The sequence below is a fragment of the Artibeus jamaicensis genome, unplaced genomic scaffold (genome assembly GCF_021234435.1).
Source record: "Artibeus jamaicensis isolate MK-2021 breed Jamaican fruit bat unplaced genomic scaffold, CSHL_Jam_final contig_457, whole genome shotgun sequence".
Lineage (NCBI taxonomy): Eukaryota > Metazoa > Chordata > Mammalia > Chiroptera > Phyllostomidae > Artibeus > Artibeus jamaicensis.
Window position 1 is genome coordinate 114,431 of NW_026521840.1, and position 26,306 is coordinate 140,736.

At 38.9% G+C, this 26,306-nt stretch overlaps 1 protein-coding gene across 1 annotated transcript in view; it reads right to left on the minus strand.

Moving 5' to 3' along the window:
- Window positions 1-1,690: 1,690 nt before the first annotated feature.
- The window catches only part of LOC119041773 (vascular endothelial growth factor receptor kdr-like), a 171,105-nt gene continuing 146,489 nt past the window's right edge, over window positions 1,691-26,306 (minus strand). Inside the window, exons 25-28 of the mRNA XM_037135164.2 lie at window positions 20,526-20,625; window positions 16,489-16,594; window positions 10,258-10,364; window positions 1,691-7,387 (exon numbers count right to left, since the gene is read on the minus strand). Of these exons, the coding sequence (XP_036991059.2) occupies window positions 7,186-7,387; window positions 10,258-10,364; window positions 16,489-16,594; window positions 20,526-20,625 (515 nt within the window). The 3' untranslated portion in view covers window positions 1,691-7,185. The remainder of the gene's footprint in view (window positions 7,388-10,257; window positions 10,365-16,488; window positions 16,595-20,525; window positions 20,626-26,306) is intronic.

The window sequence follows — 26,306 nt, forward strand, 5'->3', positions numbered from 1 at the left end:
TATATTCTTTCAAACTGGTGTTTCAAGATTCTTAGGACATATTCTTAGCAGTGGAATAGCTGGGTCAAAGGCAGTTCCATATTTAATTTTTTGAGGAAATTCCATACTGTTTTCTACAGTGGCTGCACCAGCCTGCATTCCCACCCACAGTGCACTGGGGTTCACTTTTCTCCACATTCTAGCTAGCAGTTGTTGTTTGTTGATTTATTGATAGTAACCATTCTGGCAAGTGTAAAGTGCTCTCAATGTGGTTTTTATTTGCATCTCTCTGATAATTAGTGACATTGAGAATTTTTTTATATGTCTATTGGTCATCCATATGTCCTCTATGAAGAAGTGACAATTGAGGTCTTTTGCCCATTTTTTAATTGTGTTATTTTTCTTCCTGGTGTTGAGTTGTTAAAGTTCTTTACATATTTTGGAAATTAACCCCTTATCAGATGTATCATAGGCAAATATATCCTCCCATACAGTGGGATCTCTTTTTATCTTGTTGATGCTTTCCTTTGTTGTACAAAAGCTTTTGAGTTTGATTAAGTCCCATTTAAAAAATTTTTTGTTTCCCTTGCCCAAGAAGATATATCAGCAAAAGCATTGTTACAAGAGATGTTTGAGATTTTACCATCTAAATTTTCTTCTAACATTTTATGGTTTTGTTACATTTATGTCTTTTGTCCATTTTGAGTTTGTTCTTGTGCATCATGCAAGTTGGTGGTCGAGTTTTATTGTTTTTGCATGTACCTGTTCAATTTCCTCGACACCATTTATTGAAGAGACTGTCTATTGTGAATTGTTTGCTGCTTCCTCTTGTATCAAATATTAATTGATCATAATGTGTGGGTTTATTTCTGTGCTTCGTACTAACCCACTGATCTGTGTCTCTTCTTATGCCAGTAACAGACTGCTTTGATTACAATGGCTTTTTAACATAGTTTGATATCAAGTAGTGTGATACCTTAAATTTTGTTCTTCCTTTTTAAGATTGCTGAGGCTATTTGGGGTCTTTTGTGTTTCCGTATAAATTTTTGGAATATTTGTTGTAGATCTGTGAAATATGCCATTGACAATTTAATAAGAATTTCAATGAATCTATAGATTGTTTTGGGTAGTAGGGACATTTTAATGATGTTAATTCTTCAAATGCATGCACACTGTGTATGCTTCCACTTACTTGTGTCTTTCCTGATTTCTTTCTTCAACATTGTACAATATTCCAAGTACAGATCTTTTACCTTCTTGATTAAACTTATTCTTAGGTTCCGAAATGTATGTTTCATTTCAAATAGTTCATTACTGGTATATAAAATTTGCTCCTTTACCAAATTCATTTCTTAGATGGAGTTGTTCTTTTGGTGCAGTCTTTAGGTTTTTCTATGTATGATATCATGTCTTCTGCAAATAGTGACAGTTTTACTCCCTTTTAAAAAAGATTTTATTTATTTTTTTAGAGAGAAGGGAAGGGAGGGAGAAAGAGAGGGATAGAAACATCAATACGTGGTTGGCTCTCAAGCACCCCCCACTGGGGACCCGGCCGAAACCCAGGCATGCGCCCCAACCAGGAACTGAACCAGTGATCCTTTTGTTCACAGGCCCACACTCAATCCACTGAGCTACACCAGCCAGACTACTCCCTTTTTTCTAAGTTGATATCTTTGCTTTTTCACACTTGTGAAATAATAGAAACCTGTGGTCTTCCGGAAGTTTGTTTACTCCACATATGGTAAAATTCACCTTTACAAAACCATCTCAAGTAGAAATGATAGGGGAGAGATACTGCTTGGAAGAGGTAGCAGTTACAGCTTTCAGAAATATATAAATGCCAAATAATATCAGGAAGATAATATTTCTGGATTGTACATATATGTATGTATAGATACATCTACTTCTGTATTTAAAATAAAAATACAATATTATTTGATTACATAATAATAAGATACAACTTATGGAAGGGGAAGATTTATTCACTTGTATACATTCTCCATCTGGCTAAGGGAAAAAGCTAAGGAAAGCTTTATGTTACAAGGATTTACTCGTGTTTGGGATTTTTCCTGACACGTTTGCAGTCAGGGAAGAACAAGGTGAATGAAGGAAATGTGTACAAAAGGTGTACAAAGGAAATGGTAGTAGAACGCTGCTTCTTACATAGTGGAATTTTTGTCAAAGCTGAACATTTGCTAAGCACTGGACCACACTATCCTGACCTTCATCCATTGCTCAGGTAGGGCCTTTGCACCACCTTCTTAGCAGCATGGCCATATCATAAATCTAGGGCAGAGCTTCTCATTTTTCTATGGGGTACACTGAAAATTTGATATTACAAGATAGAGGTTAAAGGGCAATCCTCTACCAAAAAGCTTTCTCATTTTCTTCTCTGACCCTGTTTCTGGAGCAAATGTGGTTTTTTTAACCTAACGGGAACAGTCTCATATCAGAATGACATCCTGTTGGTAGGGGGGGAAATGCCAGCAGGGTAGGGTGACCCCAGAATTTGATAGGCTTTTTATCTTACAGTCAGAGAGGAAGAATAATAGAATGAACACTTATTTGAAATAGATGAGGAGTTCCAGCCTCAAAGGACCAAAGTCTTGCATCAGACTACTTGGTGGCAGGACCAGAAGTAATGTTTCTGTGGTCACTGCTACTGTTGCTACCTTGGCAATCAGTGTGTCACTAGGTGCCAGGAGAGGGGTTAGTGACTTCTTTTAATCACTCGCCTTATCCGCTTGCCAAGAGACAAGATTAGAGAGGTAGGTTGAAGTTAACAATTGATCCCTAAGAGGAATCTCATTGTCTATGGGGAATGAAGAGACTTCAGAAAAAAAAGCACAGTTTGGCTGCTGGTGAACATACCAGGATGGTATTATATTAACACCCTCGTATGCAATCCAGTCCTATCTCTGTTATCGACTACTTTTTACATGAATATATATTAGTGTCAGAAGGCCTCTTGGAGGGGGTGAGTGTTGTAGAACTGCAGAGCAGAGTGGGGCACATTAGCCATGACAGCTTTGCAAGCCATGTAAAATCACCTTTGCCAACTTCTGGACGGGATTCCCTAACAAATCTGCTTCTAGGCTGCTGCTAAGCACTCATGGGTACACAGGAATCCAAAGAGGCACACGAAAGAATGAAAGCCATCAACCAGCTGGGTATTTATTCTCCTAAGGAGAATACTACAGGCTGCAAAATTTTCATCTGGAGAGTAAAGTGTCTTTAAGCCTTATGGGTCTTGTTGTCCCCAAGGTGTGGAAACAATAAGTTAAAAAGTCTAGCAAAAGTGACAAGGAAAGCTTATCTCATTAACTGCAAGATCTTAAAAGACTTTACCAACAAAATTAGGCAAAGATAAGTAGCTAGAAATACCCCTGGGGACCATGCAAGAATCCCTGAGAAACCGGGTTAGTTGGACTCCCTTACCAATTTAAGCTCTACTACCCAACCTCACAAATAATTGGATGGGTCCCTGAGTCAATACCAATCCATTCTCTCCCCTCCCCCTTCTCATCCTCTGGGTGAAAGGGAGTTAGCTATCAGCAGAGCAAGCATTACCCAGAATTTGATGGAACATTTGCCCAACCTGGAACACCAGAAGGAGTTCAACATAACAAGATAAGGTCTAGTAAATCCCAGAGAAGAATGAGGTATCTGACATTTGAAACTAATATTGGAAACCATGCCCGCTCTGAGAGGTGGTTCCTCTCATAGAGTGTGGTTTTGCCTGAAGAAAGGGTGCCGTTCTAAAATGCCATTTTTGGTATGGGATAACAATTTAGAAACATCGCTTGTGTATATATGTGTATATGGCTACATGAATAGAGACTCCAGTAAGAGGAAGAATAGTTAAGTTTAAAACAATAGATTGGTAAATTATCAACACAAATCGGTAACATTTGGATAATGTATCCACTGTGGGATGTGGACATGAACCTTTCATAAGAATAGGATGCTGGTTGGCTCGCCAGACCTGTTCACATGCTTGGGTGAGGGCAGTGATATCTGTGCACCCTTCAGGTGAGAAGTGACATTCTTGATGGAGGGTTTACCCCCTTCAAGAGGTAAACAGAGGTGAGGAGCCCCCTCTTAGTGCTTATCTTTCCTGGCCATGGCCCAATATGAGGTCCAATAGAGAATGGGGGACAGAGACTAAAGAACTCTTCAGTAGCTGAGAGCACTAGTAAAGGAGTGGGAGGAATTGCCTTAAGTAATTCGGCCAGAACAGCCTAGTCTGACATGGTCTTTGATTCAAGGAAAGCCAGTCTAGAACATAATTCAACAAACAAGATAAATTATAAATCATATCAATTAAAAATCTGGATCCTCAAACTTTTTAACACTTTGAAGTGGCACTATTGTTTGCTGGTCTAAGTGTCCTATCCCAAATTCTTATGAGTAGGAATGCGGTCATTTCTTTATAAATTATTGTTCCTGAGACCTGTTGTGAGGGGTCCTTGGACCTGTCTGAAGATGTTTATATTGACTCTGTATCTATGTGAAGTCCTCTTAAAAGTTCTGGTCAGTGTCTGCCTTGAGAAAAAGCTTTATATAAAGCAGATGCCATATAAGCATGTGCTGCCAAAGGTGAATTCTCTTGCTGGATAAATTGAATGAACTTCTCTTCTTTAAAACAGTGGGTAGCAGAGCCACGTGCATTACTGAAGTTTTTTGAACAGTTGGGAGGCTCTTTCCCCCAGTTAAATCAGAAATATAGTAGATCGCCCTGGCTGGTGTAGTTCAGTGGATTGAGCACTGCGAACTAAGGGACCGCGGTTTGATTCCCAGTTAGGGCACATGCTTGGGCTGCAGGCCAGTTCTTGGCAAGGGATGCACGAGAGGCAACCATGCATTGATATTTCTCTCCTTCTCTTCCCCTCTAAAGATACATTAAAAAACAATGTAGTAGATCATCAACTCTGTTTGGGGGGATCCCACTACATAAAGTTTGTGTTAGGTAATGGTGGTCTTTGGCAACACTGATGACCATCAAGACTGGGATTTCATACCAGATGAGTGGACAAATGATCAATTTATTGCTATCTCTATGGCCATCCTTTTTCAGCAGACAGGAAAGAGGGAGGAATCAGGTTTGGCCCTTCACTATAACCTTCTTCCATTCAACTCACAGGGTCTTCCTAGGCCAGTAACAAAGCTGATTCAGATAATTTCCTGAGTGCAGCTGCCAAAGAAGCACTTCATGGAGAATATCTGGAGGAAGGCAATTCCCCTAGTTAATAGTTGGAGGCTGTTGGTTATCCACCATCCCTTCTTCCATCATATATACGGCACTACTTTTTCTGAGCCAAGCAGCAAATGTGTATAGCACTGTCAACAGGCTAAGGTATGGGAGTGATAGGAAGCTTTGCATTTAGCTCTTGGTTTTGAATACCCCCAAACATGGGTTTTTTTTTCTAGGACTCGGGCCTGTGTCTTTGGGCCTTTTTAGAAACTTCTTAAATGGACAAGTAATGGAAGTAGCTTGCTTTGCCTTTTACATCACTAATGCTCGAGTCACAAACAAACACTGGGTTTGAGTCCTGGGTTTCTTTGGACCACTACAGAAGAGATGGGAGCAGCTGCAGCAGAAGCCCAGGCCTGTTTCCATAAGGAAAGAACTACTCTTGAGAGCTATTCCAGTTGCATCTTTCACGTTAGGTGTTTGTGTGCACGCACAAATGTGTCTACCTGGTCCAAACAGGGAAACAGCATTGGGCCAGTTGTCAGGAGACATGTATCCAAGCCCCTTCATTTCTATGGTTCTTAGTTTTCCCATTTAGAAAATGGGAAGTGGGGATGAACCATGCATCTTTCAGGTCCTCATGTTTGTAAAATGTTGCTTACTCCTTTTCCTTGGTGCCATGAGCATGAATTTAGAGACTCACTATCTCTAAAATCAATGGATAGTCTCACGACACATTCCAGAGATGAGTTTAGGATGAAAGTGGGGGGTGGCCCTGCCTCATCCGAATCAAATAGATAGTTGCTTTTCAGAGATTACAGAAAGGGCCAGTATTTATCAGTCACCCCTGACCAACACGAGGTTACTACATTGTTGTCCTTTCACAGAGAGGTAGTGACAGGACATCTCTAGAAGCAGAGTACAGGCCAATCTGAATGGGCACTGAGCACATCACTTCCCTTGCTGCTTTTGTCTGAATCCATGTAGAGATGTATGTGGATCTGGGACCTTATGTGTCAAAGTCTTTCTATTCTTGAAATCCACGAGTTGAATTGAATGTTTTCTACCATGGGAACAAAAGTGATGACTGGTAATTCACAGGGAGACCATCCTAAATATACTGGATATTGCCAACTCCCACTAGAACTGCTAGCAATTGCCTAAAACCAAAGGAGGCTATGCAGTGTTATGTTAGAGATGCCTCGTGGGTAGACACTACAGGCAGAGTCACCAACTCCTGTCCACTGGCAAACCCTAGTACATTTCAGGTCTTAAAAATGGCCGATTTAATTTTTTTTTAATTAGAATGATTTTTTCAAATATTTTATTTATTTTTAGAAAGTGGAAGGGAAGAAGAGTGGGAGAAACATCAATGTGTGGTTGCCTCTCATGTGTCTCCTACTGGGGACCTGGCCCACAACCCATGCATGTGCCTTGACTGGGAATCAGACTGGCGACCCTTTGCTTCACAGGTCCACACTCAATCCACTGAGGCACACCAGCTAGGGCTGATTTAATTTTTTTTAAGAAATCCAGGTAAACAGGGCCCACCAAGCCCTGTTTAGGAGCTGATTGCCAACATTGGAATATGATGTGGTCACAGTTCCTGATTAGAGGCTCTGTGGGTCTTTGAGGGGTCAATAGAGATGGCTCCTTCTAATGGCCCTTGTGAAAGTGTAATGGGCAAAGTTGGTGGTGAGACGTATAGAATTATTAAATATGTTGTTATGAGTCTGAGCACATCCAGGTAGGGTTGTTAGTGTTCAATAGGAAGGGAAATGGGGCTGAACATCATGGTGTGTCTCTATCAGGCCCAGGGGCCTGCCTTCAGCCAGCTATGCCCCCAAAGGGTACGAGGAAAGGAGATTCTCTGCCAAGGTGTTATTTTTTTCATTCTCTTTTCCCAAATTCGTAATTCTGCTACCATGACCTGAATGTGAACAGAATTACTTGATTTCTGAGGCAAAAAAGGGAGTAGTTTGAAAGGGGTGGCAAAGGGCACTGGTACTAGGTTATATGCGTACAGTGCTGTAGTGGACCACAGAGTTATAGTCGGGTGGTGGGCTGTGGCATTCAAGGGTAGAATCCAGTGGCAGGAGGGAAGTCTCTTTCATCTGGTCTTCCTCTTCAACTCCAAGGGCTGAATGATATTTCACAAGCTCCATCTCACTCTTCCTTGGAAAGGACTCCTTGTTCTTCATGACGGTACTCAGGCTGGTCAAAGAGAAAAAGAAACATGCTTAGCCTAGAACTGATCATTTCGGAGACAGGAAGGCATATTTTAGACACAGAGATGACAGATGTTGGCAGACATGTAGGAAGACCGAAGGTTCTTTTGTAAAGATCAAGTTCTCCCCTGTGGGGAAGCCAAAGGTCAGTGCAGGTCTACACAGGTCATTATGGTGACCCTGCACTAGGCAAATGGGGAAACTCAGAAATAAAGAACTGTGGTCCCTTCAGGCAGGCAGTTTTTAATTGGATTTGGGAAAGCCACCAAAAGTATTTATAATGTGGCATGTGTTCACTGTTAAAACTGCCTCAAGGCCCAGGAAACTCTACAGAGCTGTGAAATGTTTGACATGTGTGCTTCAACTTCTTCACCTGTAGGATGAATATGAGGAAAGAAAGTTGGATTGGATGCATTTAAGCTCTTTCTGATTCTAAAATCTTCTTTAACTATTTTCAGCTTATAGAAATGGCAACTACATATAGTTTAACTTAAAGCTTTGAGCTATCAAGCTTCCTTTTATGAAAAGAATATTGTGTAACCCTGGACCAGTTTCTTCTGTTCACTATCACTCACTTTCCTCATATATAACAGGAGGAATGAAAGCTCTCCAAGGAGGTAAAAAGACTTGTACTAAAAAAAAGATACTGAAAAAATTGAAGATACAAACAAATAGAAACATATACTGTGCTCATGGATAAGAATAATTAACATCAAAATGTCCATAGTACCTAAAGGAATCTATAGATTCAACATAATTCCTGTCAAAATACCCTTGGCATATTGTACAGAACTAAATCAAACAATACAACAATATATGGTGAACTTCTAAATATGTTGAATAACTTCAGCAAATTTGAGAAAGACATGATGCATCCCACTACATAATATCAAAGTATACTACAAGGCCATAGCAATCCAAACAGCCTGGTAATGCCCTGGCTGGTGTAGCTCAGTGGATTGAGCACGGGCCTGCGAACCAAAGGATCGCAGTTGGATTCCCAGTCAGGGCACATGCCTGGCTGGGCCAGTTCCCAGCAGGGGACGCACGAGAGACAACCACACATTGATATTTCTCTTCCTCTCTCCTTCCCTTCCCCTCTAAAGATAAATAAAATATTTTTTAAAATATAACCTATGGGACGTGATTTACCTATGATATATTTGATAAGAGATTAATATCCAAACTTTATGAAGATCTAAGACAACTTAAAACCAGAAAAACAAGCAACCCAATTAAAAAATGTTCAAAGAATCTGAATAGAGACTTCTCCAAAGAGGACGTACAGATGACCCCATAGACATATGAAAAGATGCTCAACATCATCTATTGTGATGGCTGATGGTTGTCATGCTCTGCCACAGCTACTGGGTCTCATCATAAGTACACAGCAATAGAGGCCAGTGTTGAGGGTCAGGCTTAGGGGATACAGGTATATATCTGGAGCCTGACACTCTGCCTGAGATGACCTATGATTGTCTTTCTTCTGAAACATGCTGTGACTTACAGCTGTCATGAAATGTTTACAGTGTTAGGAGCAAAATGTCAATGAAGTGCAAAATAAGCTAGACTTGAATGAACGAGGTGATGTGTAAAATATGGAAAACTTTGAGACCTAAAGCTTTTTAAGAAACAGTTATGTGATAAGTAATGGAGCTGCAGTACACCTAGGTCCAATGCACAATGTCATTGGAATCATACAAATTTTTCAGCCAATGACTAAATGATGGGATCAGGGACTGCTGTGTAAATGCTGCTCATCCTTGGTGGGCTCACTGTAAGCCTCGGCTCCTCTTGGAATCTTCTACTAAGACCATGACAACTTTATATTTTATGTATATTAGTGAAAGGTACCCCTTGTTGACAGAATCCTCCTCTTGATCCCTAATGAATGATAAACTAACTCTGTGAAAAGTGTGCCTTCCTCTAGGCACACAGAGCTGTTTCAGGGCAGAGAGTGTCAAGTAGAACATGAGCTGGATTCAGTCCTCATTTGCTCCCTGAGCTGAGCACCTGTGTCATATATGGACTCTACCCCACTGTTGATGTAGACCCTGCCTCAATGTCAACTCTATATGGATTATTCTGTTGTCTAAATTCTTACAAGTCTTAATCTACACCACTCAGGTATGTCCCCTTGACAAAACTTCCTAGACTTGTTCATAATCGTGCATGTCTTCGATTGTTACTAGATTGTCAGTTATTTTGAGTGGTCTTATTTTATACCATCTCAGTGCCTAATAATGTTGAACACAAAGGTATTTAATATGTTCATTGTTCACTTGAAGTGAATTCAGTTGTGCTTCGTCTTATCCTCTGTTGCCCTTGGGCCCTTCTCCACTTGCTATTTCACATCCTCTGTTGGCAGGAACACTGTTTGTTATCTCTCCTCATTTCTATGTGAAGGACACACTGTGGGAGGAACACTGCCCTCCCTGTCTCTTAAATCACCCCCTCGCTGTGAGAAGGGAAGTTAGTTAGCAGATTGGTGAGAAGTAATTGCCTGCTTTTGCCAAGTCCTTTCTCTCTTTAGGACTTCGTTGGTGGCAAAAAGACTGTCTTTTCCCTGAGGGGGAACCTGAAATTTTAGGGTAAATCTAATTCAGGATCATGTTAACAAGTCCATCTGGCTGCAACTGTAAGCCAATTCTCTAATCTACTTTATATCAACAAGAAAGCTAGAGTGAAGACCTTAAATTGGCACTGTCGCTTATGTTTTAGCTTGCTCAGAACTCTGGGAAAAAGGGGGTATAATTTATTGATCCCCCCTTTAAAAATGACTGATTCTAGACAACTATCCTCATTAATAGTTTTGCAAACCATTTCCTCAAAGATGTAGAAGCTACTGCATCTCACCTGGCTTCCATGGTGATATTATTGCTTATGGTCTCCTCTACAGGGTCCAGGGCCATGAATGTAGGTGTTCCGCCAGTGCCATTCAGAGGTATGTAGTCTTTGCCATCCTGCATGTGAAAACAGACATGTCCATCACTCCCAAGATACAAATATGCTAATTTGCATTTGTGATATCCTTTCCTGCCAACACCTGGCTATAAGAAGGGATGCTGGCCTTCATTGGACAGTTGAGAAGTTTGCTCTACTTTTCTATTTACCTCAAAATCCCTGCTTAACAATTTAGAACCACACCTTTTGTGTCACAGAAGTTGATTCATAAGGCTGTACTTACACACTTGTGGATTCAGTGTTTTTTTATTAAAAATATTTTATAAAGAAATTTTCCTTCTTCCCTCTCAACTTCCCCCCCATCTTCTCCTCTGACAAAACAATTTTACAAGGGATGAAGGGAGTGAGCAGAAGTAGAAAGTCCTTTATGAAGAGAACCAATGAAGGGATCTAAGACAGCAGCAAGTAGGTGGAAGTTACATTCACCTTCCCTGAGCACCAAATCTGAATTAACAACTAAATTACAGAACAAGCAACCTGAATAAACAACAAAAGACCAGCTGAACAGAAGTCTTATAACTAAGGATAGATATACAGAAGAAGCTACCTTGAGATTGAGAGGAAGGGCAGAGATGCCAAAAGGAATGGTCTTGTTGTGCCCATTTGTGGTGGCTGAGAATCTGGGTGGATATCTCAGATGCCACCCCCCCCCACCAAGGAATGAAGTGTCTCAGTCCTATTCCAGGTTCACCAACCCAGAGCACCAGTGCTGGAAAGAGGAGCCCAGATAGCATCTGGCAGGGAAAACCAGCAGATTCTGACCACAAGGATGAGGTAGAAAGCTGTGAGAAACGCAGGTACCCTCTTAAAGGGCCAGCACGTACAAATCTTTTTTGCAGCCACTCACATTGGGATCCCATGGAGGGACCTCGACTGAGAGCAAAGTAGGATCATACAGGGAGAGACTGGATTGTGTAGCTTTGGGGAAAGGGCTGGAGGGACAGCTACCAATGTCCCTGGGCTGAGTACCTTTCCCACACTGCCCCCAAATGCCATCCTTCCTAGCTCAAGCACTCCTCTCCATATGGCATCAGCCTGGGTATGCACAGCAAAGAAAAACAACCTATTGAATGGGAGGCAATATTTGCCAATGATACATGTGATAAGGCATTAATATAAAAAATATTTAAAAAACAGATACAGCCCTGGCTGGTATAGCCCAGTAGATTGAATGGGGGCCTGCGAACCAAAGAATTGTGGTGCGATTCCGTCAGGGCACATACCTGGGTTGCAGGCCATTTCCCAGCAGGGGATGCACGAGAGGCAACCATACATTGATGTTTTCTCTCCCTCTCTCCTTCCCTTCCCCTCTAACAGTAAAATAAATTAAATCTTAAAAAGAAAAAAGGAAGCAAAAAAAAAAAACCACATACAACTCAACACCAAAAAAACCCAAACCATCCAGTTAAAAAATGGACAGAGAACCTAAGTAATAAAAATTTCACCAGAGGGCATACAGACAGACAGCAAACAGACAAGTGAAAAGATGGTCAAGATCAGTAATCATGAGAAATGCAAATTAAACCAAATTGAAATATCACCTCACAGCTGTCTTAAAGTCTCTGATCAATAAATCACAAACAGCAGGTGTTGGTGAAGATGTGGAGAAGATGGAATCCTCCTGAATTGTTGGAAGGAATGCAGACTGTGCCGTCATTATAAAAAACAACATGGTCGTCAAAAAATTAAAAATGAAACTGCTTTATGACCAAGTGATTCTACTCCTGCAGTTATATCCTAAGCAAGCCAAAATACTGATTTCAAAGAATATATGCATCCTATGTTCATTGCAGCATTATTTACAGTAGCCAAGAAATGAAAGTAACCCAAGTGCCCATCAATATATGAGTGAAAAGAAGAGCTGTGGTCCATATAAATAGTGCAATATGACTCAGCCATAAAAAGAATGAAATCTTACCATTTGCAAAAGCCTGGATCAACCTTGAGGCAATTATGCTTAAGTGAAATAAGTTAGAAAGAAAGACATACTATATGATATTACTTACATGTGAAATCTAAAAAAAAAAAGAAAATAAATGAATAAATAAAACAGAAATAACCTCATACAGAGAACAAATTGATGGTGGCTACACTGGCAAGGGTTTGAGAGGATAAGTTTTAAAGGGGAAGGAATTCAGATGTACAAATTACTACATATAAAAATAGTCACAGGGATATATAGTGCAGCATAGGGAATATAGTCAACAGTGTTGTAATAACTATGTATGGTGTCAGGTGGGTACTGGAAATACTGGAGTGATCATTTGTAAGGTATATCATTACCTAACCACTATACTGTAAACCTAAAGCTAATATAAAATAATATTGAATGTAAGTTGTGTTAAAAATGAAATTTAAATTAAAAACATAAGAGTGACCAGAGGGGAGGGGATCATAGGGGAAAAGGGTGAAGGGTTTTCAGGAACAAGTAAGTATAAAGGACATGGGAACAAAAACTAGGGGTGGGGGCGTGTGGAAATGGGAGGGAGGTGGGGATGGCAGGGGTGGGGGGAAAAGGCATAAAACTGTACTTGAACAACAAAAAAATGTTAAAAAAACACAAAACATAAGAGAATCAGTGAAAGTACAAATTACTTTTAATTGACTATTTGTATGACTTTGGCTTGAAAAGTGAAGGCCACTTATGAGGAACATCTTATCAGAAACTAGAAGATTACCAATACAGCTGCCCATTGTTATGTGAAAAGTAGAAAATTTAATACATTCAGTGATCTGGGTAAGGCTATTTCCAACTAAAATATTGATGGTGCCACATGGCTTGTTCTTATTGCTGCTAATATAATGCAAGAAGAAAAAAGAGAGAATAAATAAAATGAAAGAAGAAAGATGTATTTGTGGAACCACAAGTTGTTAAATAAGGAGGAGTCAGGAATTTGTGTTTTTCAAAATTTTCTGCCTCTCCAGATAGTAAAGTATGTGCTAAAATAAATAGCTTCTAAGCAAAGAATAAATCTCACATTGTCAAGAAAATATGGTCTGGAGATCAATCTAGAGAACAACAATATCTCAAGGAATTTTAAGGAGATTGTCCTCCAACATTTTAGCAAGGCTCTAAATTATAGAAATGAAGTTTGTGGGTATGGTTTTGTTCAAGTAAAGTGAACCCCAATAAGCTTCACAAGAAGACCACAAAAGTTTTCAGAAAATTGTGACCAGAAACACTGTCAATATGCAGTGAAAAGGACAGAGACCGTATATAATGAAAAGAGGCCATTAACGTTCCTCAATTCTATTGGCAGTAAGTAGGGTGGAAAAAAAAACTACTGAGCTGAAAATATGGTCTACCTTTAATGATGGAAGAAATATCATGGCAAAAGCAATTTTTTAAAAAACATTGTCCCTGCTGCCTAGAATTCTTCTTGCACTTTTCCAATAGTTTAACTCCTGCTTATTCTCTCTCAAGATCCTGGCATCTCTTCTTCCCGGTATTCATCATACTCTATTACAAACCTTTTTTTTGTTGTTTTTTAAAATTTATTTTTATTTTCCCTGGCTGGTGTAGCTCAGTGGATTGAGCGCGAGCCTGTGAACTAAGGGATTGCAGTTTGATTCCCAGTCAGGGCACATGCCTGGGTTGCAGGCCAGTTTCCAGCTGGGGATGCACAAGAGGCAACCATACATTGATATTTCTCTCCCTCTCTCCTTCTCTTTCCCTCTAAAGATAAATGAATAAAATCTTTAAAAAATTTACTTTTATTTTTATTGTATTTTTCCATTACCATTTACCCCTCTTATGTCACCCTCCCCCCACAATCACCACGCTATTGTCTATGTCCATGAGTCCTTGTTCTTACTAGATTGTGTGTTCCTTGAGGTCAGAGGTTATATTTTTTTATCTTTAAATCAACAGTGTTCATTGACAGTAACCAGAGGGGAGAGAGGAGGGATATAATGGGGAAAGAAAGGGGAAGGTCAAGTCAAGGAACACATATAAAGGGCCCATGGAAAAAGCCAAAGGGGGGGGGGGTAAGTGACATGAATAGAGGACTCATGGGCATGGGCAACGGGGGTGGGGTTGACTGTGGGAGTGGGGAAAGATGGGGTAGGGATGAGCAATGAGGAAAAGGCGGTGTAACTGTAACTGAACAGCAATAAACAAATGCACGTACAGGGGGAAAATAACAATCAACAGTGTGCACTGCAATAGCTGGCACAGACTAGATGCTCAATAAATATTTTATTTATTTTAAAAATTTGTTTAAAACTTAGTTATTAATTAGTTTACTTTTACCAAAGATTGTATATCTTGTAGTGATTTTTAAAAATTTTAATCTTTATAGTATTTTTCCCATTACTTTTTACTCCTCTTATGCCCCCTCCCCCAGAAACCACCACAATATTGTCCATGACCGTGAGTACTTTTCCTTTTTGCTCAATCCTTCCACCTCCTAACCTCCCCTCCCCGCAGCTGTCATTCTGCTCTCCATCCATGAGTCTGCCCCCATTTTTCTTGTTAGTTAAGTTTGGTCATTAGATTCCACATATGAGTGATATCATATGGCATTTTTCTTTCTCTGACTGGCTTATTTCACTTAGCATAATGTTCTCCAGGTCCATCCATGCTGTTGCAAAGGGTAAACTTTTCTTTCTTTTTTTTTACACACAGTATTCCACTGTGTAAATGGCCCATAGTTATTTTACCCACTCATCTATTGATGGACACTTGGGCTGCTTCCATACCTTGGTGTTTGTAAATAATGCAGCAATGAACAGAGGGGTGCTTATGTTCTTTTGAATTAGTGTTTGGGTTCCTTCTAAGATACTCCCAGAAGTGGGATCACATGTCAAAAGGCAGATCCACTTTTAATTTTTTGAGGTGTCTCCATACTGCTTTCCACAGTGGCTTATAGTGGTCTGCATTCCCACCAACAGCATGAAAGAGTGCCCCTTTCTCCACATCCTGGCCAGCACTTGTTGTTTATTGATTTATTGATGTTAGCTATACTGACAGGTGTGAGGTCATATCTCGTAGTTTTAATTTGCATCTCTCTAATGGCTAGTGATGTTGAGCATCTTTTCATATGTCTATGGACCACCTGTATGTCCTCTTTGGAGAAGTGTCTATTCAAGGTCCTTTGCCCATTTTTTAACTGGGTTGTTTGGGGGTTTATTTGGTGTTGAGTTTTATAAGTACTTTGTAAAGTTTGGTTATCAACCCCTTATCACATGTATCAGTGAATATGTTCTCCCACTCTGAGAATTGTCTTATTACTTTGTTGATGATTTCCTTTGCTGTGCAAAAACTTTTAGTTTGATGTAGTACCATTTGTTTAATTTTTTCCCCTTTATTTCCCTTACCTGGGGAGATATATTTGATAAAAAAATTGCTATGAGCAATGTCCAAGATTTTGCTGCCTATGCTTTCTTCTAGGATTTTTATGGTTTTGAGCCTAACATTTACGTCTTTGATCCATTTGGAATTTATTCTTATGTGTGGTGTAAGGAGGTCATCTTTTATTCTTCTGCACAAATCCCGTTCAATTTCCCCAATACCATTTACTGAATAAACTGTCTTTAGCCCATTATATATGCTTGCCTCCTGTGTCAAATTTAATCAACTATAAAGATGTGGGTTTATTTCTGGGCTCTGTATTGTTCCATTGATCTATGTGTCTGTTTTTATGCTACTACCATGTAGTTTTGATTACAATGGCCTGATACTACAGTTTGATATTAGGTAGTGTGATTCCTCCAATTTTGTTCTTTTTTCTTGGGAATCAGTGTTGCTACTCTGGACCTTTTGTTGTTCCATATAAATTTTTGAAATCTTTGTTCTAGTTCTGTGAAATATATTACTGGAATCACTTAGCCTTCCACCATATCTTGGATTTCTCAATTAATATTTTAATGAAGAAATAATATTGTTTCTAATTGCATGTACTTTCTTCAGGGGTTTATTATTTCCCCTGTTTTCCTATTTCACTTTTCCTATAATTGTTGTAATTATTTCTCTTAAACTCCCATACACTAGATGATGAGTTCCCCAAGGACTGAATATGAGCATAGTCCAACGCTGTAGTAGCCACAGCTCCAAGAACTGTGACTTAGTAGACGACACTAAAATGATGCTGACGTGATAGAATAAAGAAAAGCAATGGTTACCTGCTGAACGTTGGCCTGAAGGAGATCTCCAAGACGCCCGACAAGGTCCGAGAAGTTGGGTCTCTGAGTGCACTCACTGTGCCAGCAGTCAAGCATAGTCTGGTAGCTGAAGATGGAAAAAAACACCAAAAGAGTTTTCATTCTCTTATTTTAATCGCTTCTCTGACTTTTCCTATGGATGACGCCTGAGGTCGTATCTTCCCAATGACCCCCAAGCCATATTCTCTGCTGTGGTTTTAGTGAGTTTTCTGCAAAGCCTGCCTGCTCCACATCTCTCCAGTACGCTGTATGTCACCTGCATGCCCATTTGTTTCAGGTCTGTATGCATAAATGCACGCATATAATAATCAGCCATAATCAGTCCACTTGTAAACCAAATATTTAGAAACCCCTGACTTAAAAAAAAAAGCAACCTAGCATTTAGGTTTGTTGCCAAACTCCTTTGGTAGTAAAAAATGATGTGAAGGGGGAGACTGATGTATTTATCATGAAGCCAACTGGCTTCAAATATTCTCAAGACTTTGGGCTCTCCTCATGATCTAGAAGATTATAGAATTGAGGTTGAATCTTCAAATATCTTTGGAAAATGGTTTAAAACTGCCATCAGTTTTAGATTTTAAGTGGCAACACTGAAATCCCAGACTGTACTTTCCCATGACTTTGGCAAATGAGCCATCAACTAACTAGTAAGTGCAGCTGCATGCTGAAATCACTGTTTATTAAAAAGAAATTGAACCCCTGGCTGGTATAGCTCAGTGGATTGAGCGCGGGCCTGCGAACCAAAGGATCATGGTTTGATTCCCAGTTAGGGCACATGCCTGGGTTGCAGGCCAGTTCCCAGCAAGGGACACATGAGAGGCAACCATACATTGATATTTCTCTCCCTCTCTCCTTCCCTCCTCCTCTAAAGATAAATAAATAAATAAATCTTTAAAAATAAGAAAAGAAATTGTAATAATTAATTTATCTATACATTTCTGTGAAAAATAGGCCTTCAAACCTGCTTTTAGTACCTGTAGTAATTGTGCAAATTCATTCATTTTTTAATTAAATTTATTGGCATCACATTGGCTAAGATTATAAGATTCAAGGGTACATTTCTGATACATGATGTGTATATTGTATTGTGTACCCATCACCCAAAGTCAGATAATCTTCTGTCCTGATATATTTGATTCTTTTTACCATTTACAAACCTTACTCTTCTTCCCTCTGGTAATCACCATACCATTGTCTATATCTGAGTTTTTCCTTGTTCATTTGCTGCTTTCAGTCTTATATCCCACACATGAGTGAAATAATATGTTTATTATTTTTGTTTGGTGGTATTCTACAGTTATTTCCTGTTTTCTCTCTTTTTTTAAAGCTATGTGTTTCAGTTTTGGGGGGTGTTTGTATATGTGTGGGTACCATTGGGTTTATAAGAAAAGAAAGTTTCATATATACAGTAGCCCTTTTTCTTTGAATCAATCTGATCTCCACCCTCCTTTGCAAACTCAGACCTTTACTGTGTTCCCTTTTATGTGTTTGTTGTCACAAATTATTTATGCTGTGAGTTTTTGGTGATCTCACTCACAGCTTTCTGATCTTTAGTTCTTCGTTTCAGGTAGAATAACCCCCTTGAGTATTTTCTGCAATGGAGGTTTTCTGGTTGTAAATTCCCTCAGCTTCTACATGTCTGGAAAAGCCATTATTTCTCCTTCATATCTAAAGAGTAACTTCACTATATTATTGTATAATAATAATAATAATAATAATAATAATAATAAACAATAGAATATGTACAATATAATTGTACAGTATACAATATACACAATATATTTGTATACTGCATATACAATATACAATACAAGATGTGATCTCAGATGTAATACAACATATATATTGCACAGTACAAATATAATATACAATATAATGATATATAATGTGTATATTATTTGATATATACATTATATATACGTAAGTTTCTCTTTCAGTAGTTTGAATATTTGGTTCCACTCTCTTCTAGCATTTAGTTTCTGCTGAGAAGTCCTATGATAACCTAATGGGATCTCCTTTATAGGTTACTTTTTTCTTTTCTTTGACTACCTTGAGAATTCTTTCTTTGTCATTGATTTTTGACAGTTTTAATATAATCTAGCTTAAAGAAGGCCATTTTGGATTGTACTAATAAAGCTGTCTGTTTGCTTAATTGGATTCCAGGATCTAGCTTTTTCCATAGGTTTGGGAAGGTCTCATCAATTATTTGTTTGAATAGGCTCTTTGTTCCCTTCTTCCTCTCTTCTCCTTCTGCTATGCCCATCATTCTTAGATTGCTCTTTCTGATGGAGTCAGATAGCTCTCATAATTTGTTTTATTTTTTTAGGCCTAAGTCTCTTTTTTCTTTCATTTGCATTATTTCTAGATTTCTATCTTCAATATCACGAATTCTTCCCTCTATCCAGTCAGCTCTATTTCCTATGCTTACTAGTTCATTCTCTCTCTTCTACTGAGTTCTTCATGTCCAGAATTTTCATTTGTTTTCGTTTCAATCTCTTTGTAAAAGTACTCATTTTGTTCATTGATTTTGTTTCTGAGTTCATTGAACTAAACTATCTGTGTTTTCTTGCATCTCATTTAGTTTTTTTCAGAACTGCAATCTTGAATTCTCTTGTAATTTATATCACATTTTCATGTTTTTAAGTATATTTTCTGGAGATGTTTTAGTTTATTTCTGAGCTGCCTCATTATCTTGGTTTTTCATGGTGTTTGATGGATTCCTTTTCTTTCTAGGCATCTATATATGAGTGGCACTTACTTCTCTATTAGATCGATAAGAAGTCTTTCTATTGCTTTCCAATAGGTGGTGCTGAATCATGAGTTTTTAGTTCTCTTGCACTGCTTTGGCTTTTCAAACCTCTGCTGGGTGATGGAAAATGGCTTGTGTTCCCTGGAAAGGTGGGCTTGTCTCCTGTGTTCAGCTCACCTCTATCTCAGGGAACCAACCCCCATGGGGAATGTGGTGGGCAATGTGTTTTTAAATATGTGAAATCCCAGTGCTATGCTCTGTGCCAGAAGCTGCTGTCAGTCCAGGTTTGATGGGTGGGGGTGGAGTGAACTCAGGGAAGTTGGCTTACTTTGTTCCTTTTCTCTGTCAGTAATGGTAGCCCCAACCTCTGTGGCCTCCCCTCTGTATTCACTCAACCCTGGGATTAGTCACAGAGTGTGCCTGTTGCTTAGGGAAAGTGTTTCTGTGTTACTAGTTCTTGGGCTTGAAGATAATGTTCTTTGCAACCTGACACTCACTGCTACACATTCTTCTGGGGCCTGTTTCTAGCTCTGGGAAAGTCAGGGGAGGTGGTCAGGCCCTGTGATTTTGTTTCTGACTAGAATGCTGACTGCAGACAATCATAGCCGCATGTCTGTGCTGTGTCCCTGCTTGGGTCACAGGGTTCAGCTGCCACCTATACTGCCCACTCCTGTAAAAATGCCCGCTGATGCTCTTTGCTCCTTCTAGCTGAATGGAGCTCCAGCCATAACCTGATACCTTTCCTCTCTGGGCTGAGTCCTACAGCTCTTCTCCCTTCCCACCTCCCTTATCCACCCCCACTTGCCCAACGTCATATATTTCAATGCACAGATTGCTCGGACATGTTTGTGTATCGAAAAACAAATCTGTTGAATTATAATAGTCCAAATTGTCAAAACTTTAAGGGGAGATAAAAAAGGGACCTCTCATGCTGCTATTCCTCTGACATCACTGTCTAGATTCACTTATTGATTTATTCGAAGATCCCAAGAATGACTCCAGTTTGGTATATGCAATAAGAAACCAAACACGGTGTGTGACTTGCAGTACTGCGATATTAGCTTTATTGTAAGCATCTGGACTAAACTTGCAATATCTTTGAGGTTTGTCTGTATACTTGAGAAAAGCAAAAGAAGTATGTGGGCATTGAACAAGATTTCATGTGTCATCCTATATCACCTGTGATGTTCACTTTGACCTTTTTATCCAAAGTAATGTAGTCTGATGACCCTTAGCATGAATAACTTACATTTCAGGAGTGGAATATTCAGGAGCTCTCATTCGTGTTCCCGCCTTAAGTTGACGGCAGAATTCTTCATCTATTTGTACTCCTGGGTATGGTGAGGCACCTGACAGATAAGAAAAAACATATCCTATTCATTCCCATGAGATAAGCAACTCATCAGGATCTTATAAGACAGAGACTTCCATCTGCCTTGACAATTTAGAGGCCTGACATAAATAATTCTCCTAGAAACCACATATATAAATTATTTTGAGATAAAGGTAAAGGTTTTTAAAAACTACCAATGAATTTCCATCGACTTGGCAATAAGTTGATGCTTTGAAATTTTTTAATTTATGGATTTGAAAGAGAGAGAAAGAGGCTGATTATTCCACTTATTTATGGTTGATTCTTGTGTGTGCCCTGACTGGGGATTAAACCTGAAACATGGTCTATCAGGGCAATGCTCTAACCAACTGAGAGCTATACAGCCAAGCAATAATTTCATGCTTTGAAATGATATGTCCAATCATGACCTGTGATTTGCTGGAATGTAACCTACTTTTCAATATAAGGTGGGTGATTTTATTTTTAATCCAAAAACATTTGTTTCGCAGTCTCTCAATGCTCTTTTCATGTTATACTTTAACTATGACATTCTAATGTAGCCTGAACAAGGGAGGAGGTTTCCACCCAGTGTGGGCATCTGTTTGCTACTTGGGAAATGTAGTCCTGGTGGTACCCAAACCCAAAAAAGAAATAAGGCCTGAGGGTAAATTTCATGTTGGCAAGTGAAAAAAATAATTACAAAAATGTTTTATGGTAAAGAAAAAGCGCATTTCCCAAGTTTAAATCACAGTTTAAGAGTTTACAAATGATCAAACCACGAGTCTCTTTGAACATCTTGTCTGTGCCAAACTACAATGTAAGCTACATTGCCAAACTCATGATTCTTACTTGGTTGCTTATATTCAATAGTTATGAAAATTCTAAAATCCATTTTCTAGGACTTTGAGATTTGTGATAGTGACAGGCACCAATATAAAGCTACAAGGAACACAAGGAATCAAGGAAATAGGACATTACCAAAAGGACAAAATAACATATATGCATGACACATAGACACAGACAACAGTGTGGTGAAGGCCAGAGGGAAGGTGGGGCTGGGCTGCATGGAGGTGGCCAAGGCAGCAGGTGGGGGGGGTATGGGGACTTCTGTAACAGTGTCCAAAATAAAAATGAAGTTAAAAAATGGGCAAATGGCCTGAGAAGATATTTCTCCAAAGAAGTCACACAGATGCTCAACAAAAATATCAAGTATGTGCAACATTATTAGTCATCATAAAAATGCAAATGAAAGTCATGAGATAACACCGTACACCTGTCAAAGTGGCTGTAAGTAAAAGGTCAACAAACAATAAGGGATGGTAAGGATGCGGAGAAATGGGAATGTTCATGTACTCTGAGTGGGAGTGTAAAATGGTGCAGCCGCCATGGAAAAACAGTGTGGAAGTGTCTCAGAAAAATAAAAATAGAAATACTATATGACCCACTGATTTCATTTCTGGACACTTATGTTATGAACACTAATTCAAACAGGTATATACATACTATGTTCACTGTAACATTATGTACAATAGCAAAACTATGGAAGCAACGTAAGTATCCATCAAGGTATGAATCAATAAAAAATACGTAATATGGCATATTATTTAGGCATGAGAAATAATGTGATCGTGTCATTTAAAACTTCATATATAAACCACAAGGTATTGTAAGTGGTTTGAGATGGACAGAGAATAAATGAGATATGATTTCACTTATGTGGATTCTTAAAAAATATTAAGTGAACAAACAACAAAACAAACAGAAACAGACTCATAGAGGCAGAGTGCAAACTGAGTTGTTACAGGAGGGAGCATGGGTGCAAAAGAAGAAGGAGTATAAGAGGTACTTGCAATAATAAAATACATTATAGTGAACTATGAACAGTACAGTGATAGACTGCTACTAGATATATCTGATGATCACATCATAAAGTATATAAATACAGACATACTTTGTTGTTCAGAACATATCATTATTCTAGTGTATACTTTTATTTCTGTCATTGATTAGTTGACAATAAAAGCAAAGATTTATTTATGAGCTCTCTATTCTGTCCATTGATCTATGTGTTTTTGTTCCAGTACCATACAGTTTTAAGTATTATAGCTTTGTGATATAGTTTCAGGTCAGGAAGCATGATACAACACCAACTTTAATCTTCTTTACCAAGATTTTGTATTTCTGTTCAGCATTTTTGGGTATTTGGGTCTTTTTGGGGTCTATAGAAATTTTAGGGTTATTTATTCTAGTTTTGAGAATAACATTGGTATTTTGATAGGAATTGCATTAAATCTGTAAATCGCATGGGGTAATAGGTCATTTTAATCCTCCAATCCATGAGCCAGTATATCTTTTCATTTAATTGTCCTGTTATTGCCTTATAGTTTTCAGAGTATAGGTCTTTCACCTCCTTGGTTAAGCTTATTGCTAAGTATTTTATTCTATTTGATGCAATTATAAATGGGATTGTTTTCATCATTTCTCCTGATTATTTGTTACTAGCGTATAGAAACATGATAAATTTCTGTATATTAGTTGTATATCTTGCTACTTTATGAAATTATTTTATTAATTCTATTATTCTTTCATTTTGGTTTATTTTCAATTAATGGAAGAAATATGGGTTAATAAAATTATTTAGGCTTCAAGTGTAAATTCTATGATACATTATCTGTATATTGTATTGTGTGCCTACCACCCAAATTCATCTTTTTGTCTCACCATATATTTGACTCCCTTTACCCTTTGCTACTCCCTTACCCTTCCTTTCCTTTGGTAACCATTATACTGTTGTCTGTTCCTATGAATTTTTGTTTGGTTGTTTTTCTTATTTGTTGCTTTCAGGTTTATATCTCACATATGAATGAAATCGTATGGTTCTTAGCTTTTTCTCTCTGACTTATTTTGCTTAGCATGATGTTCTCAATATCTATCCCCGTTGTTGCAAATGGCAGCATTTCATCTTTTCTCATGGCTGAGTAGTATCCATTGCATATATGTGCCACATCTTTTTTATTCAATCATCTACTGAAGGACATTTCAGTTGTTTCCATGTCATGGCCACCATGAAAAATGCTGCAATGAACATAGGGGCGCATATACCTTTGAGAATAAAGGTTTTCAAATTTGGGTGTAAATACTCAGAAAAGGGGTTGCTGGGTCATGGTAACCTTCTTAAATTTTTGAGGAACCTCCATACTGTTTCCATAGTGGCTATACCAGTGTACATTCCCACCAGCAGTGAATGAGGGTCCCTTTTCTCCACAACCTTTGCAACACTTGTTATTGCCTGTCTTGTTGATAACAGCTGTTCTAACTGGTGTGAGGTAGTAGCTCATTGTGGTTTCGATTTGCACTTCTCTGATAGCTAGTGAAGTTGAATATCTTTTCATGTGTCTGTTGGACATTTGTTTCTTCTTGGGAAAAGTATCTTTTTAAGTCCTCTGCCCATTTTTAATTGGGTTGTTTGGTGTTGGGTTGCATTACTTCTTTATATATTTTGGATATTAACCCCACGTTAGAGCAGTTGTTTGCAAGTATTTTCTCCTACTCGGTTGCTTTTTTGTTTTTTTAAAGATTTTATTTATTTATCTTTAGAGGGGAAGGGAAGGAGAGAGGGAGAGAAGCATCAATGTATGGTTGCCTTCTGGCATCCCCTGCTGGGAACTGGCCTGCAGGGAACCGGCCTGCAACCCAGGCATGTGCCCTGACTGGGAATCGAACCGCGATTGTCTGGTTCGCAGGCCCGCACTCAATCCACTGAGCTACACCAGCCAGGGCCTGCTTTTTTTGTTTTGTTGGTGTTTTCTTTGGCTGTGCAGATGTTTTTTAGTTTGATATACTCCCATTCATTTGTTTTTGCTTCCATTTACTTCCCTTGCCTCTAAGGTCAAATTAATAAACTCCCCTCTAAGACAAAGTTTTGTAAGTTTAGCACCTATATTTTCCTCCATGTAATTTATTGTGTTGGATGTTTCAATAAATGATGCTGGGAAAATTGGTGTCTTCAATACCTTGAGACTTCATCTTGCACCTGGTAACTAGCTGGTCACAGATTTGCCTTCAAACAGAAACCATAAACCCTTTCAAACTAAATATTTTTCTGTTTCAAAGTTCTTTCTATACTTTTAGGAATTTTTTTTTTTTTACAACTCAGAATTCTGGCTCATTCACCACTCCAGCTTAATAAGGATTGGCAGAGATGTATTGTTGAACCTTCTGGAATGCTATTGTGAAAAAGCAAGTCCTTCAGCCCTTATATACTAGCCTCTGTTCTCTCCCCTCCAACTGGTTTCAATCTCAGGATTTATGTGACAACTCAATCTTATGGGCCTTCTTCTCCCACCCTCCTCCTGAGTCAGGTATGAGTTTTACAGTAAAATTCCATCCATTATGGTATTATATACTACTTAAACAAGCAAAACCACATATAGTTAACACAATGTACATACAAATAAGAATTTGCACATACACAGTAAGAAGGGTATGCACAGTAAAAGCATCAGACTGTGCATCTTACTGATGCACAGTAAGAAGGCTTCCTGGTATGTTTATAAAGTTTCCCCCCACCCCGGGTATCAGGAATGTGGGACTGGGAGTCTAGAAGACTGGTTTCAAGTTTTCCTATGCTACTTTCTTCAGGGTTCCATAGGACTTAGAAACACTGATGCCACACTGTGGCTTGGGTAAGCGTGGCAGTGTGTACGGTGGTTAAAAGAGTTGGGGAGCACAGGGGTGGTGGGCTTGGATGGGAGTAAAAGACAGAAAAGTATACTTAAACAACAATTAAAATAAATAAATTTTTAAAAAGTGGGGCTTGGGAGCCAGACATGCTGGGCTCAAATTCTGGCTCTATGAAAAGTCTTTAAGAAGTTACTTAATCTCTCTGTGTCAACACAGCCCTGTCTGATGTGTGTACCTCCTTCCCTCTCTAACCTTACCTCCAGCTAGTCTTCAGCTGACTCATCCACTCCAGCCACAACGGTCTCCTGTCTGATCCTCAAACTCACCAGGCACACTCCATTTCCTATTTCCCTTGTGCAGTATTCTCTTCTCCCAGATAGTTGTGTGCCTCATTCCTTTACTCTTCAGGCCTTGGCTGAAACATTTTACTTTCTGTGAGCCCCTCCCTAACCATTCAATTTAAAAACTAACCCATTGAGTGCGGGCCTGCGAACCAGACAATCGCGGTTCAAATCCCAGTCAGGGCACAGACCGGGGTTGCAGGCCAGTTCCCTGCAGGCCAGTTCCCAGCAGGGGACGCACAAAAGGCAACCATACATTGATGTTTCTCTCCCTCTCTCCTTCCCTTCCCCTCTAAAGATAAATAAATAAAAAATTAAAAAATAAAAAATAAAAAAATAAATAAAAACTAACCCATGTTCTACTCCATACCAATACCCCCTAAACCTCTTCTCCATTTTTCTTCATACTACCTAACACTATTGAAAAATTTCCATGTTTTATTGATTGTTTATGGCCAGTCTATTCTGACTAGAGGGCAACCTCCCTGGTGGCAGGGATTATCATCCAGTTTGTTTACCATCGTATGTATGTCCAGCGTTTAGAATGCCTGAGCACATAATGGGCTCTCAATAAATATTTTTTTAATAAATTTGATCAATCAGTAAATGAATGAGACAAATTTTGTTGATTTTTAGTCAGAAGGGTTTTCTCCCTGATTCCATTGTATCCACA